The sequence below is a fragment of the Scyliorhinus torazame genome, chromosome 1, assembly GCF_047496885.1.
Source record: "Scyliorhinus torazame isolate Kashiwa2021f chromosome 1, sScyTor2.1, whole genome shotgun sequence".
Lineage (NCBI taxonomy): Eukaryota > Metazoa > Chordata > Chondrichthyes > Carcharhiniformes > Scyliorhinidae > Scyliorhinus > Scyliorhinus torazame.
Window position 1 is genome coordinate 46,070,087 of NC_092707.1, and position 17,467 is coordinate 46,087,553.

At 45.8% G+C, this 17,467-nt stretch overlaps 1 protein-coding gene across 1 annotated transcript in view; it reads right to left on the reverse strand.

The window, feature by feature from the left end:
- Positions 1–17,467, reverse strand: part of scarf2 (scavenger receptor class F, member 2) — a 187,139-nt gene that overhangs the window by 12,885 nt on the left and 156,787 nt on the right. The window contains exon 9 of the mRNA XM_072489813.1: positions 8,853–8,977. Within this exon, the coding sequence (XP_072345914.1) occupies positions 8,853–8,977 (125 nt within the window). The remainder of the gene's footprint in view (positions 1–8,852; positions 8,978–17,467) is intronic.

Here is a 17,467-nt window from a genome sequence, read left to right on the forward strand (position 1 = left end):
AGGAGGCCATTTGGCTCACCGGCCCTTGGAAAGAGCACCCCACTTAAGCCCACACTTCCAACCTATCCCCGTAACCCAGTAACCCCACCTAACCTTCATTTGGACACTAAGAGCAAGTTAGCATGGCCAATCCACCTAACCTGCACATCTTTGTACTGTGGGAGGAAACCAGGGCACCCGGAGGAAACCCACGCAGACACGGAGAGAATGTGCAGACTCCACACAGACAGTGACCCAAGCCGGGGATCGAACCTGGGACCCTGGAGCTATGAAGCAACTGTGCTAGCCACTGTGCTACGGTGCTGCCTTTATTTGTTTTAACAAGTATTTATTAGCCTCTGTGTTCAAAATTGGGAGCATTCCATCGGAAATTATCAGAAAAACAAATTGTCACATAAATGTTACCAATCAGGGAATTTGTAATTATTGTATATTCAGTGTGTCATTGGGTGGGTGTTGGGGCTCTGGTGGATGCATTGCCGGCAGATGCTGGCACCTATTGATGGGAAGGACATCTGCTGCTGGAGTCTCGAAGCCTAGACCAATGTCACATGGGTGTCCAAAGTTCACTTAATACTGTTGGATCTCCACTTTGCACCGACTGGAGTTTCGCACTGGTTCACCAACCGGTGGGCGAAAAGCCCACATCAGGGTGACTAAATCCTGCCCATTGTTCACTCATCCATTTGTTATTTAAAAGATCTGTTTGGTCGTTTTAGCCTCAGTCATGATGTTGAGATGTTTTTATACTGATGTGATAACAAACAACTTTCTCTTGTGTAATATCTTTAAATATAATGACTAGTATTTGCACTACTTTGTGCAGGTTTTAATGAAGATGATTTTCCCACAATTGGCAAAGCCACCACAAAAGGTTCAGGTAAAGATGGTCCCTCCCACAAAACTGGCTGCGCCTCAGGGTTGAATGAATAAGGATGGTGAGTTTCTACCAATTGTACCCATTTGTGATCCGATGAAGGGACTCATCAAAGTAACCTCTCCAGATGCAAAGGTTCAAAAAGGCATGTTGAAAAACTAAATACTATTACAAATACGAGATCTTATAAGATGGTTATGTTTTAAACTGTCTCATTTAATTCAAGGCAAAATGAAGTAGTACAGTGGGACTTAAATGGAAAATGCTGAAAAAACTCAGCAGATATGGCAGCACCTGTGGGCAGAGAACATAGAGCTAACATTTTGAGTTCATATGGCTCTTCTTTCTGAAGACTCATATGGACTCCATTTTCCCTCTCCACAAATTCTGCTGAGTCTTCCCAGAATTTTCTGTTTTTATTCCAGATTCCAGCAGCCACGGTATTCTGCTCTTATTTCAGTGTAGAGGGACATGCACCTTCAAACAAAGTCTGCCCAGAGACAAGTCCATGTGACCTGGTTGCATGGGGACGGGGGTCCGTGCCGAAATGTATGCGCCTGGCTCCATCTACATCAAACTGAACTATGGTGACCAATGAATACTCATTGAGAACTGATGCCTTTGGATGACTTTCAACATTGAAGGCACTATAAATCTGCAAGTCACTGTTGTTGAGGACAACCCCGACTAATATAAATAGAGTGCATATGCAGGATCAATATCTAGACTGGGAAGATGCCTGCCGTTGCCACTTTTTGATTTGCATACTGTGCAGTTTCAAATGTTTGCAGAAAGCTGTGAGAATATTTTATTTCAATTCACTTCCCAGGAGGGTTTAGGTTTAAATATTTTACATAGCAGTTTCCAACAAAATAATCTTGTGCTATGTAACAGGAAACAGGCTGAAGGTGGATAAATCACCCGACTGGATGGACTACACCCCAGGGTTCTGAATTGCTGAGGAGATTGTGGAGGCATTGGTGGTGATCTTTCAGGAATCACTGGAGGCAGGAAGGGTCCCAGAGGACTGGAAAATAGCTAATGTAACACCGCTGTTTAAGAAGGGAGGGAGGCAGAAGAGGGGAAATTATAGGCTGGTGTTATAACCTGCCTACTTACCATTGGCTGGGGACTAATGACAATCCCACAATCCTGTGGTAGTATGAGCTTCCCCAATGAGGGGGGCAGAGAAACCATTAGTAAACTCCAAGTATAAATAAAGCTGGCCAGTTTGGAAACAGCAGGAAGGAGTGTGCAGCAAGGGAAGTTGTTTCTGCTGCTGCTGCTGCTGCTGTTGCTGCTGCTGCTGCTGTTGCTGCTGCTGCTGCTGTTATATATATATGTTATTGTAAATAAATGTTATTACTTTGTATCCTTAAAACTCATGCTGGATTCTTCGTGGCCCTCACAAAACTGGCGACGAAGGTTAAAGTGAATAGCTGTTTACACTGCTGAAGTCACCTCCCTGGATTTTTGTTGGATACAGGTTGGAAGTTGTTTTCTATTATACCATGCCTCTGTACGGACGTTTGGATGTTTTTGATGCTGCGCTGGAAAGCTGGAACCAGTACACACAACGGATGCGTTACTATTTCCGGGCAAACAATATCACCGAAAACGAGCGCCAGATGGTCATATTGCTCACCGCCTGCGGCCCGCATACGTTTGGGGTTATTAGGAGCCTTGCGTACCCAGCTGCGCCGGACACCAAAACGTTTGATGAACTTGTGAATATAGTGGGGCAACATTTTAACCCAACCCCGTCCACGATAGTCCAGCGTTACCGGTTTAGTACCGCTGAGAGGACCCCTGGAGAATCCCTTGCCGATTTTCTATCCAGGCTACGCAGGATTGCGGAGTACTGTGACTATGGTGAGACCTTGTCAGAAATGTTATGCGACCGTTTGGTTTGCGGTATTAACAATGTGGCCACCCAGAGAAAGTTGTTAGCTGAGCCAACATTGACTTTTCAACAGGCCATTCAAATAGTATTGTCCCGAGAGAGCGCAGAACGAGGAGTGCAGGAGCTACAGGGAATGGAAGTGCATGCCTTGGGGCGCAACCCCTTCCATCAGAAAACGTCCCCACGCACTCCTGCGGTACCTTGGGCGAGGCAACATCCGGACCGACGCCAGTGGCCGTCGGACATTCCTCCCCGAAGGGAGCCTTCTCCAGAACCAATGGATGAGGAGCCATGTCCGTGTCAGACTTGTAGGTGCCGACCCCATCGCGGACGGCGGTCCTGGGGGCGCCAGAGGCGCCATCGTTCCGACCGAAACTGGGACCAGCCCAGGGGCCATAACTGGGACCAGCCCAGGGGCCGTACCTTCCATGTGGATGAACCTGCGGTGACTACTCCTGAGGACGTGGAGACAGAGGACGACTGCCTGCAGCTGCATTGTGTGGCAGCTCCCCGTGTGGCCCCCATTAAGGTGACAGTACGGGTCAATGGCCACCCGCTTGAGATGGAGTTGGACACTGGCGCAGCGGTCTCCGTGATCGCCCAGAGGACATTCGACCGCATCAAGCAGGGTATACAGACCCTTACATTAACCGACTCACAGGCCAGGTTGGCCACCTACACGGGGGAACCACTGGACATTGCAGGAACTACAATGACCCCTGTTGTTTATGGATGCCAGGAGGGGCGTTTCCCACTTATCGTGGTGCGCGGCCATGGGCCCAGCCTGTTGGGTCGGGCCTGGTTGCGCCATTTGCGGTTGCAATGGCAGCACATCCTCCAAACAGTTACTGAAGGGTTGACTGAGGTTCTAGGACGATACCCAGATGTATTCCAGCCTGGTTTGGGGAAAATAAAAGGGGCCGTAACCCGTATCCAAGTCGAACCAGGAGCCACGTCGCGCTATTTCCGGGCGCGCCTGGTGCCTTACGCCTTGCTCGAGAAGGTAGAAGGGGAGCTCACTCGTTTGGAGAGTTTGGGTATTATCGGGCCCGTCCGTTTTGCTGACTGGGCAGCACCAATTGTACCTGTAATGAAGCCAGGTGCCACAGTTCGCTTGTGTGGCGACTATAAACTTACAGTGAATACGGCTTCCCGACTCGACCGATATCCAATGCCTTGCATAGAGGATCTCTACGCGAACCTTGCAGGTGGACTCTTGTTCACAAAATTAGATATGAGTCACGCTTACCTGCAGTTGGAGCTGGACCCTGCCTCCCGACCATATGTAACGATTAATACACACCAGGGCCTGTATGAATATACACGGTTGCCCTTTGGAGTATCCTCTGCCTGCGCAATTTTTCAACGTGTTATGGAGGGCATTTTGAGAGGTTTAACACGTGTTGCTGTCTACTTAGATGACGTTTTGATTACAGGGACGTCGGAGCAGGAACATTTGGAAAATCTGGAGGCTGTCCTTAGACGCTTTTCGGAGGCTGGAGTCCATTTACGTCGCACAAAGTGCATATTTCAGGCAAAGGAAGTAGTCTACCTCGGTTATCGGGTGGACTGCGAAGGTTTGCACCCCGTCGCAGAGAAGGTGCGTGCAATTCAACAGGCCCCCGCCCCGACTGACACTTCGCATCTTTGTTCTTTTCTCGGTCTCGTAAACTATTATGGGAAGTTCCTCCCCAATCTGGCAACTACGCTGGCCCCCTTGCACCTGCTGCTAAAGAAAAATCACACCTGGGTTTGGGGGTCAGCCGCAAGAAACCGCTTTCCGGCGAGTAAAGCAACAATTGTCGTTGTCTGGGTTACTAACCCACTATGATCCTGGAAAGCCTTTGCTCGTCACATGTGATGCATCCCCGTATGGTATTGGGGCCGTCCTGTCCCACAAGATGGAGAACGGGGCCGAGCGACCGATAGCTTTCGCCTCCCGCACATTGACTGCAGCGGAGAAAAAGTACACGCAGATCGAGAAGGAGGGCCTGGCAGTGGTTTTTGCGGTGAAACGCTTCCACCAGTACGTGTATGGCCGCCATTTCACTATCGTGACTGATCATAAGCCTCTGCTGGGACTTTTCAGAGAGGATAAGCCAATACCGCCCATTGCTTTCGCACGGATCCAGCGCTGGGCTTTGTTGCTTGCTGCATACGAGTATTCTCTGGAGTACAAACCAGGAACGCAGATAGCAAATGCCGACGCACTGAGCCAATTGCCTTTATCGACCGGCCTCATGTCGACCCCCACAACCGGTGAGGTGGTTGCAACCCTAGATTTTATGGACACCTTGCCTGTCACGGCATCACAGATCTGTGAGTGGACCCAGACGGAGCCAGTCCTGTCAAAGGTTCGGCACATAGTCCTGTATGGTGAGCAGCATAGACAGCTCCCAGGCGAGTTGCGGGCATTTTCCTCCAAGCTGTCAGAATTCAGCGTGGAAGACGGCATCCTCTTGTGGGGGCCGCGTGTGATTGTCCCGGAAAAAGGCCAGGAGCTGATACTAACAGACTTGCACAATGGGCATCCAGGTATGACCAAAATGAAAATGTTGGCCCGGAGTTATGTCTGGTGGCCAGGCCTCGACACCGACGTTGAGAAGGTGGCCCAAAACTGCTCCATTTGCCAGGAGCATCAGAAGCTTCCGCTGGCCGCGCCCCTACATCACTGGGAATGGCCAGGGTGGCCTTGGGCACGCTTGCATGCAGATTTCTCAGGCCCTTTTCAAGGAACCATGTTCCTTCTATTAATTGACGGCCAGTCTAAATGGCTAGAGGTGCATAAGATGCAGGGGACAATGTCCTGCGCAACAATTGAAAAGATGCGTTTGTCGTTTAGTACGCATGGCCTACCCAAGGTGCTGGTCACGGATAATGGCAGTCCATTCACGAGTGAGGAGTTTGCGAGGTTCACGAAGATGAACGGCATACGCCATATCCGCACTGCCCCTTACCACCCGGCTTCAAATGGGTTGGCAGAGCGCGCAGTGCAGACATTCAAAAGAGGCCTAAAGAAGCAGTCTTCCGGATCAATGGACACGAGACTGGCTCGCTTTTTGTTTACGTATAGGACCACCCCCCATGCGGTGACTGGGGTAGCACCCGCAGAACTCCTAACGGGCCGGAGACTTTGCACCCGCCTTAGTATGGTTTTCCCGGACATTGCTGCAAAAGTACGCCGCACACAAGAACGGCAGGGACAGGGATTTTCTCGGCATCGGGTGATTCGGCAGTTTGCGCCCGGTGACCCAGTGCTCGTTCGGAATTTTGCTGGTGGTGCCCAGTGGGTTCCTGGTGTAATCTTTCGCCAAACGGGCCCTATATTTTACCAGGTGCAAGCCCAGGGTCGTCTCCAGCGCAAACATGTAGACCAAGTTCGGTCCAGAAGACTATCCCCTCAAAAGATTCCCCGCCCCCGGAGCTCATTTCTACAGCCGCAGAGACCAGAGACAAAGGAAGGTAGTCCTCACAATCTTCCACTGGTGCCTCACTCGAAGCCTGCGCAGGTCGTTACAGAACCGAATGGAGATAGAGACGCTGACATGACGGAGGCAGCAGACTCTGACTCCGAGATGGAGACACAGGATGCATCAGAGGGGGAATCCTCGGGTCCACGGGCCGTGGATGTACAACCGTTGCGCCGTTCATCACGGAAGCGCCGGTTTCCGTCTCGTTACACGCCGCCTGATCCAGCGCCGCGTGCAAATGGTGTCCGGCCTGCAGCAAAATGAGTTGGACGCCCTCCTTCGCCAGGGTCTTCGGTGGATTCCTTGGACTTTGTGGGGGAGGGATGTTATGACCTGCCTACTTACCATTGGCTGGGGACTAATGACAATCCCACAATCCTGTGGGAGTATGAGCTTCCCCAATGAGGGGGGCGGAGAAACCATTAGTAAACTCCAAGTATAAATAAAGCTGGCCAGTTTGGAAACAGCAGGAAGGAGTGTGCAGCAAGGGAAGTTGCTGCTGCTGCTGTTATATATATATATATATATGTTATTGTAAATAAATGTTATTACTTTGTATCCTTAAAACTCGTGCTGGATTCTTTGTGGCCCTCACAAAAGCTGGTTAGCCTGACTTCGGTCATTGGTAAGATTTTAGAGTCTATTAAGGATGAGATTTCCAAGTACATAGAAGTGCATGGTAAAATATGGCTGAGTCGGCATGGCTTCGTCAAGGAGAGATAATGCCTGACAAATCTATCAGAATTCTTTGAGGAGGTAGCACAGAGGTTATACAAAGAACAGCCAGTGGACATGATCTATTTGAATTTCCAGAAGGCTTTTGACAAGGTGCCATACAGGAGGCTGCTAAATAGATAGAGGATTGACTGACTGGCGAAGGGAGAGAGTGGGGATAAAGGGATCTTTTTCAGGATGGCAGCTAGTGACTAGTGTTCCGCAGGAGTCAGTGTTGGGACCATAACGATTCACGATATACATTAATGATCTGGAAGAAGGAACTGAGGGCATTGTTGCTAATTTTGCAGATGATATAAAGATATGTAGAGGGACAGGTGTTTGAGGAAGCAGGGAGGCTGCAGGAGGACATGTCAGATTAGGAGAGTGGGCAAAGAAGTGGCAGACGGAATGCAATGTGGAAAAGTGTGAGGTTATGACTTTGGTAGGAAAAATAGAGGCATGGATTATTTTCTAAATAGGAAAAGACTTCGGAATCTGAAGCACCAAGGAACTTAGGAGTCCTAGTTCAGGATTCTCATAAGGTTAACATGCAGGTTTGTTAGCAGTCAGGAAGGTAAATGCAATGTTAGCATTCATGTCGAGAGGGCTAGAATGCAAGAGCACGGATGTACTGCTGAGGCTGTATGAGGCTCTGGTCAGACCCCATTTGGAATATTGTAAGCAGTTTTAGACCCCATATCTAAGGACGGTTGTCCTGGCCTTGAAGGGGGTCTAGAGGATGTTCACAAGAATGATCCCTAGAATGAAGAGCTTGTCGTATGAGGAAGGTTGAGGACTCTGCGTCTGTATTCAATCTCTTTCAGACTTACAGAATACTGAGATCTAGATAGAGTTGACGCGGAGAGGATGTTTCCACTAGTAGGAGAGACTAGAACCTGAAGGCACAGCCTGAGACTGATGGGATGATCCTTTAAAACTGAGAAGGAATTTCTTTAGCCAACAAGTGGTGAATCTGTGGAACTCATTGCCATAGAAGGCTGTGGAGGCCAAATCACTGAGTGTCCTTAAGGCAGAGATAGACAGATTATTGATTAATAGAGGGATCAGGGGTTACGTGGAGAAGGCAGGAGAGTGGAAATGAGAAACGTATCAGCTATATCGAATGGCAGAGCAGACTCGATGGGCCGAATATAATAATCCTGCTCCTATATCTTATAGTGTTATGGCTGTTTAGGCCTGGAAGCAGGGCAGTACCTGAAAAATGTACTGTAAGTAGATCTGACATTTGGTTTATCCATTAAGCGGGCAGCTCTTGGTCTGAACATAACATTATAAGTTAAACTGTTTGCAAAGGGAATACAGTGTGGAGGTGGGAATAACGAAGCAGGTGTCGACTTTTAGACAACGCGACACAAGGAGCACGGAAATCAGCCAAAGTAAAAAGACTTCAGGATTAAAACATTCCTTTTGGAGTGATATAAGAGCCTCTGGGAGGAAGCAAGAGGCATATTAACTTTGTTAAGAGAAAAAAAAAATCTCATTTTCCAGAGAAGTTTCTTTACTGAAATAACAAAGGGAGATTAATTCCTCTTGTTTGTGCAAGCCTGCTCTTTATAAATGTTATGCAAAGGACCCACTCCTCCACAATATTTTAAGAAAACATTGAATGTTCAGCTAGATAGCCAGCATTTGAAAAAAGACAAAACAGATGAGCATTACAGATACAGACCCTTCATCAGGCCTCAAAAAAATGTCCATCTATTTCACGTTAATCCATCTTTTCTCATTCCAATTCTATGCCCTTCCAAGATTCTTTTGTTTTTACTTAAGGTTTCCAGAATTTGCATTTTTATCTTTTCTCTCACAAAATATACGTTTGTGTAAATGAAACATTAAAAAAATTTGTGGAAGAATTGGTACTCACCCACAACCTTCGGGAATTTCTGGCGCTTAATGGGAATTCTGGGTAACTTGGTGCTGATCTGGCTGAAGGTGCCACGCAGACGTCTCCTTGCCTGCTTTCCTCTGACGGTGATGGCTTGAGTGGAACTGGCGTAAGGTAAAGTACAAAGTGTTAGATGGATGGATGGTGCCTCATTTCTGCAAAGCTCATAGAGGGTCCTACGTGACAGATGTCCCAAAGATATCTCAAATTCTGCTCTAAATGCCATTTTTCATATGGCGCTGCTGCTACTAATAACATTCATGAAGAAGTTCCTTCCTTAATGGTATTGAAAATATTGGGTCACCATGTCCATTCAATAATGGGAGCGATAAAGGCAGGAAGTCGATAAATCAGGAGAGGTGGAAAATGGATTGGAGATCTGCTACTACTCACTTTACTCTATCGCCCAAAGTCAAAATCTACGGCACAGTGTCGTCACCAGAAGGCATAACTTGATGGATAAATAGATAGAGATATAGACAGACAGATAGATAATTGGTCTATTGGGAAATCATCACGTTGGCAAGTGTTGAATTGTGATGACAATACAAATAAAACAAATAATCATCATTCATGTAGTAGATATGTACAATCATTGAAAAAAAATATAAAATAATGAAATATATGTCCCAATGATCTGGGCTGGCACGGTGGCACAGTGGTTAGCACTGCTGCCTCACAGCGCCAGAAACCCAGGTTCGATTCCAACCTCGGATGACTGTGTGGAATTTGTACATTCTTCCCGTGAATGCGTGGGATTCCTCCAGGTTCTCCGGTTTCCTCCCACAGTCCAAAGATGTGCAGGTTAGGTGGATTGGCCATAATAAATTTCGCATAGGTGGGGTTACAGGGATAGGGTGGGGAATTGGGCCTGGGTTTCAGAGGTCCGGTGCAGACTCAATGGGCCTGTGCAGACTCATTGACCTCCTTCTGCACTGTAGGGATTCTATGAATGATGATCATTTTGGCATACAAATCAGTACAGCATGTTTCAAAATGCAGGTCTCAATTTATGGAATTCCAATAAAAAATACAATTCCACTCTGCATTTTGTCCATAGTTCATATGTTGTCAGGTTGAGCTCATTAAATTCACAACAATTTACATACTATTTTTGAATTTTATAAGATAAGGGATCGGGCTATATCATAGACTATTTGTTCTATATTTTATTTGTGGAGTGGTGCTTTTTTCTCCTTAATTTTACCGCACATTTACTGTTGTCTGATGGTGGCAAGAGATAGTGGCAATGGGAGCTTGATTAAAGAGTCTTCGAGTAGAATCCAAACAGAGCTTTCTCCACCTTTCAGCAATGAAACACATATTCCATTATTTGAATGTGTCTGAGGAGCTTTGGTAGGCGTTACCCAGGATTAGTTTCAATGTTCGTTTCCAAACTCTTTTGCACATGATCACGTGCTCTTTGGTAAGTCCAGCATTCCAAAGAGCCGCTATATATTCAGTGGGTCTTACGGAATTATTAAACACAATAAATGAATCGGTCAGTTTGACTTGATGCTTTCTGTTGATTTATGAGATAATCCAGTCAAATTTACCTATACTTAGTCATGATAGCCTTAGACTGCTGGGAGATGTTAACCACTGAGACAAGACATCATGTTAGTAATAGGAAAACATAATGTGCACAACGACCCTCAAATGTAAGGCAGGATAGGTTCTTGTGGCGGCTGATTAGAAGTTGCATGTGATAGTCAAATAGGTGTAAACTCAACAAGGGTAATGTAAAACCTGCTCTTGCTTTCTCTTGTTAAAACTCTGCTTTGTACGAATGCGTTCATTGACTCCATACTGAAACACATATCCAACATGCAACAGTATATTTAATACTCTAATGGTTTCAAATCGCTAAAACTTATGATGTGCATAAACAGGGCATTCAGGCAGTTCCAAGCAGAATGGTCACAAATGCTGCACCATCAATTGGACATGATCACATCTTGTATGGATCTGTGGACTCAATTACCAAAGAAGATTACCCAAAGCTGAGACAAATTTGAATTCTAACATTTGACTTTGTTGTGAAGACACATTAGGGAAATCCAAGAAATTGGAATAGATTCTGCTGGCAATGTTCTGGTTATATATTTTAAACTATGGAAATATGTGAGTAAGATAATTAAGACAGGGACAGAGTGACTGTGTGAATGGAACTAGGCAATTTGATATATAAATGAGTCTAGAAATACTGTAACAGATGTTTACCAAAGGTAATTTAGTAACAATGGATATAGTGGGCAGCACGGCAGCATTGTGGTTAGCACAATTGCTTTACAGCTCTAGGATCCCAGGTTCGATTCCCAGCTTGGGTCACTGTCTGTGCGGAGTCTGCACGTTCTCCCCGTGTGTGCGATGGTTTCCTCTGGGTGCTCCGGTTTCCTCCCACTGTCCAAAGATGTGCAGTTTAGGTGGATTGGCCAAGCTAAATTGCCCTTTGAGTCCAAAATTGCCCTTCATGTTGGGTGGGGTTACTGGGTTATGGGGATAGGGTGGAAGTGTGGACCTTGGGTAGGGTGCTCTTTCCAAGAGCCGGTGCAGACTCGATGGGCTGAATGGCCTGCTTCTGCACTGTAATTCTATGATAATTCTATGAACATAGCTGGACTTGAATAGGTTGTTAAGGATTCAAAAGAAGGTGGGAAGTAAAGGCATCATAGGGTAGGTGGATGAAGGGAATTTGCTGTTCTTTTAAACTCTAAAAGCCAAAATAGAGAGATGAAGGTAATTGAGGCTGGTGGAGTGTGGTTCTTAATAAATTAGATCAGTAAAGGGAGAGATCAAAAGGAAAAAACGCATTGAAGGAGATACTGAAAGTTAGATCTCAGTCAACAACAGGAATAGCTGTTTACCTCCCAGAAAAGTGTGTGTGAAGCAAGCCTGATTTGAAAAGCAAGCTGCTGGTTTACCACAGAAGCAACCCCAAAAGACGTAAAAGCCCTGTGGGGCAAAAGTTACTGGATGTTTATAGATCTTAAAATCTATAAGGTGTTGAGGAACAGATTGGAGAGAGTTAGCTCTGAATGGTAATTAAGTTAAGATTGTCTGGAACTGTTTAAGGTAGTGGTACTGTGTAAAGCCATTGTATTAGTTAAGTGCGCATCCAGTTAACTTTATTGGGTTTTCTTTCTATTTCTTAATGAACATTTACTTTATTAAAATAATCACAAAGTCGATGATATCATTTTCTGGAGTTCAACCTCTCCTCATACTATACAAATTACAAACACAGATGAGGGTAGTTATTTAAGGTCTCTCTTATAGGATTTGAACTCAGCATGCCCTTAACAACTTCAACGTTTTTAAATAAAATTCCACTCTGAGATACATGGTGAGGAGCTAAGGGAGGAGGACTTTACATCAGATCAACATGAAGGCAGTTAATTTTATGGGATAGGTTTGATTGATTTACATGATGGCATTGGATAGTACAGGACTGGAAGAACCATTGTGGCTTTCGTGCTCAGTCCCAGGGTTTGAAAGTCTGCCATGAATGTGATTGGGCGGGGGTGGAGGGCTTTTGCAGCGGCGGCCAAACTTTCTGACTCTGAGAGTCACCTCAGACTGAGAGTCACCTCAGACTTTCAAGAGCCATTAGACACAGATAAACATAACAGGCACATTATTATTATTGCCTTAACTTCGATCCTACTAGTTGTCAGGGCTAATCACTGCTGGAGGTAGAGGTCTTGTGAGTCTCCACCCTGGATACAAGTCTTTGAAAATCTGGCTGATGTGTTGTCAAGATGGTATGAAGGAGTTCTGCCAGTTGTTGATTTGGAAGGGCTACACAATGTTTCAATTTCAGGGACAACATCAGAGTACAGTGATTCACGGCAGCATGTTGCACCGAAAATTGAAAAAGGTCACACAGCTGTCTCCTTGACCTGAGCATACTTCACTTCGAGCACTTGCTTCCAGAGCTCTATTGTAGATTTGGATTCATGCATTATCATTAAACCCTATCCTCCTGTAATTCCAACAGTTCAATGTAGATGTGTCTGTCAGGGTTTGAGAATCAGAAGCCATTGTTGATCACATCAATCATGAATGGGTTTACAAGAAAAGTGAAGTGGGGTCTCAGCTTCTGCAAGCCATCAAACCTGGGCCACAGTCCTTGCAATTTATCTTTGCATTCTTCCAGTTTATAATCCTTAACATCAGCACTGATCTGGGAAATACATCCCTTCCTAGTGTGACACTGAATTAGAATATTTGCTATCAGTCACTGAAGGTTTGTATTTTTTGGAGCTAAAATTGCAACGACTTCAGCAATATTCTTACTTCCAGATTCTCCATTAGAGAGTGGACACTTAGCATGAGAAACGTTCCATGACATAACAAAACCAAGTTCAATCGATAAGGCAGCTTCCTTACTCAAAGTAGAATCTGCTGACTACTGAGGCAAGGTCTTAACCTAGTTTTTCACAATTGTGACTTGGGATGATATTTTTGTGATTCACTTCATGGTGGCATTTGTAGCTTTGCAAGGAATGTGTGGAGCACGGCAGATAAAACACACAGGTTTCCCACCTTTAACAGTGAATGTAAAATCTTCCTATCATATTGTTTCAAACTTTGCCCCCTGTGAGAGAGTGGATTTACTCACTCAGAGTATTGAATAAGTTAACACACTCCCTTACAGAGAATAGACTGTTGGGTGAATCAACCCACTCCCTCACAGAGGGCAGAGTGTTGAGTGAGTTAACCCACTCCCACATCGAGGGCAATGTGTTGAGTGAGTTAACCCACTCCCCTATGAAGGCTGGGGTGTTGAGTGAGTTAACCCACTCCCTTACAGAAGGCACTCTGCTGAGTGACTTAACCCACACCCTCACAACGGGCACTCTGCTCAGTGAGTTAACCCACTCCCATACAGAGGGCAGGGTGTTGAGTGAGTTAACCCACTCCACCACAGAGGGCACTCTGCTGAGTGGGTTAATCCACTCCCTCAAGGAGGGCACTCTGCTGAGTGAGTTAAACAACTTCCACACACAGGGCACTGTGTTGAGTTAGTTAACCCACTCTCACACACAAGGCACTGTGTTGAGTGAGTTATCCCACTCCCACACAGAGGGCAGAGACTCGAGTGGGTTAAGCCATTCCCACGCAGAGGGTGTTGTGCTGAGTGAGTTAACCCACTCATAGAATCATAGACATAGAAACATGAAAATAAGAGCAGGAGGAGGCCATTCCTCTCGTCGAGCCTGCTCCAGCATTCATTATGATCATGGCTAATCATCCAATTCAATAGCCTGATCTTTCCAGCAGCACACCCTCCAGGCGGCATGGAGGTAGCCACAATGGAAAACCCTTTGGCCAACTGCGGGACTGGAAAATCCCGCTGCTGGCGGAGGCGTGCCGTGACAGAAAATGGGGCTGGCGGGATGGAGAATCCCGCCCAATGTGTTTTGGCCTCAACAGCTTTCTGTGGTAGCGAATTCACAGGCCGACCATTCTCTAGGTGAATAAATTGCTCCTCACCCTAAATGGTTTACCCCATATCCTCAGACTGTGATCCTGGTTCGGGACTCCCCATTATCAGGAACATCCTGCAACTATCCTGTCTTGTCCTGTTAGAATTTTAAAGGTTTCTATGAGGTACCACCTCATTCTTCTACACTCCAGCAAATATAATCCTAACTGACTCTATCTCTCCTAATGCGTCAATCCTGCAATCACAAGAATCAGTCTGGCAAACCTTCTCCGCACTCCCCCGATAGCAAGAACATCCTTCCTCAGATAAGGAGACGTAAAGTGCACACAATATTCCAGGTGTGGCCTCACCAAGGCTCTGTATAGTTTCCACAAGACATCCCTTCTCCTGTGCTCGAATCATCTCGCTATGAAGGTCAACATACCATTTGCCTTCTTTACTGCCTGGTGCACCTGCATGCTTACCTTCACTGACTGGTGTATGAGGACACTCGGGTCTCATTGCATATTCCCTTCTCCTAATTTATGGCCATTCGGATAATTATCTGACTTCCTGTTTTTGCTAGAAAAGTAGATAACCTCACATTTATCCAAAGCATACTGAATCTGACATTCATTTGCCCACTCACTTACCTTGTCCAAATCATGTTGCAGGATCTCTGTATTCTCCTCACAGCTCACCTTCCCACCCAGATTTGTGTGATATAGAAATTTGGAGATATTACATTTCGTTCCCTCAGCTAAATCATAAATATATATTGTGAATAGCTGGGGTCGCAGCACCGATTCCTGCGGTACACCACGAGTCACTTCCTGCCATTTGGAAAAAGACCCTTTATTCCTATTCTTTGTTTCCTGTCTACCAACCAGAGCTCTATCCATCTCAATACACTACCCCAATCCCATGTGCTTGAACTTGACAAGCTAACCTCTTATGCGCAATTTGTCGAAGCCTTCTGAAAATCCAAATAAACCATTAACTCTATTAGTTACAGCTTCGAAGAATTCCAGTAGATTTGTCAAGCATGACTTCCTTTTCTGGTTTCCGTGCTGACTCTGTCCGATCCTGCCATTGTTTTCCAAGTGCTCTACTATAAAATCTTTGTTTCGATGTCACTAGCTTTCAGAGCGCTGCTCCTTCCTCAGGTGAATGAAGAGGTCTGTTCCAGAAACATATATATAGACAGATTCAAGGATGCCAGACAATGCTTGGAATGCGAGCATTAGCAGGTGATTAAATCTTTACAGATCCAGAGATGGGGTAACCCCCGACTTGAGTGGGTTTGTGATCTGTAGCCCTTTCGGGATCCAGAGTCTATTGAATCTTGGAAGATGACCACCAATGCATCCACTATTTCTTGAGCCACTTCCTTAAGTGCTCTGGGATATAGATTATGAGGTCTGGGGATTTATCGACCTTCAACCCCATCTATTCCCCCAACACCATTTCATTATTAATACTGATCTTCTTGAGCTCCTCCCTCACAGTAATCCTTATGTTCGCCAACATTTGTGGTATATTATTTATGTCCGTCTTTGTGAAGACAAAAACAAAGTATTAATTTAGTTGGTCAGCCATTTCTTTGTTCCCCATTATACAAATTGGTCAAGAAAAGGCCGGCACAGTGGCAGAGTGGTTAGCACTGCTGCCTCACAGCACCAGGGACTCGGGTTCGATTCCAGTCATGGGGGACTGTCTGTGAAATGTTTGCACGTTATCCCAGTGTCTGTGTGAGCTTCCTCCGGGTGCTCCGGTTTCCTCCCACAGTGCAAAGATGTGCAGGTTAGGTGGATTGACCTTGTTAAATTGCCCCTTAGTGTCCAAAATTACATGGAGTTACCAGGTTATGGGGATTGGTTGGGGGAGTGGGCTTAGGTAGAGTGCTCTTTCAGAGAGTCGGTGCAGACTCGATGGGCCAAATGTCCTTCTTCTGCACTGTAGGTAGTCTATGATTATAAATTCCCCAATTTATGATTGTAAGGGATCTCTTCACCAATACTTTTCTCTTCACCTGCTTATAGAAATGTTTACAGTCAGTTTTTATGTTCGCCTCAAGCTTACTCTCATACTCTCAATCCCTTGGTCTTCCTTTGCTGAATATTAAACTGCACCCAATCCTCAGGTCTGGCGCTTTTCTTGGCCAATTTGTACGCTCTTCCTTGGATCTAGTACTATCTCTAATTTCCCTTGTATAGCCATGGTTGGCCACCTATCCCGTTTTACTTTTGCGCCAGGCAGGAATAAGCAGCGAACAGCAGTGAGTGAGTTAAGCCACAGCCACACAGAAAGCACTGTGTTGAATGAGTTAAGCCACTCCCACACAGCAAACAGCAGTGAGTGAGTTAACCCACTCCCACACAGAGGGCACTTTGTTGAGTGAATTTACTCACTCCCACACAGAGGGCACTGTGCTGAGTGATTTAACCCAGTCGCAGACAAAAGACACAGTGCTGAGCAAGTTAACCACCCACACCCACAAGAAATAGTATTGAGTGTGTTAACCTACTCAGATATATAAGGGGTGGTACTGACGGTGTGCGATGCATTAAGCTTCAATCTTTCAGGGTATAAACCTGATTGAGTTGAGCCATAGGTCAGCAAATCTGTTAATCCACTCATGCCAATATAGAACAGTTAGGGACAGATTTACCTGTCCACACCTGAACAGGACAATGCTGAATGAGTTAAATTCCCCATTAGCCATGTCCACAGGGGGCTGTGCTGAATAGGTTAGCCCGGTTGCACCCACAAGTGACAGCACTGATTCAGTCAATCTGTTTACGTTCACAAGAGACAGTGCTGTGTACGTTAACCCAGTTACACCTGCAGGGAGTAGTTGGTTAACTACTTAACACACTCTTATTTACAAGTACGTTTGAAACCAATACGATATGATATCACTCAGTCGCCATTCCACGTTCCTGAGTGAGTTTCAGAGTGAGTAACCCTGGAGCCCTGTGAGAAAGGACAGTTCACTTTCATTGCAATAAACTAAAACAGACAGCCTGAAGTGATTTCTCACCTCACCATCTGAGAGGACAGATGAAGATGACATCCATCTCTTTCGTCCGCACTGAATTCTAACCCCAGAATAAAGGTAATAGGCCAAAGTTAACTGATCCATTGCATTTCTAACGTAATT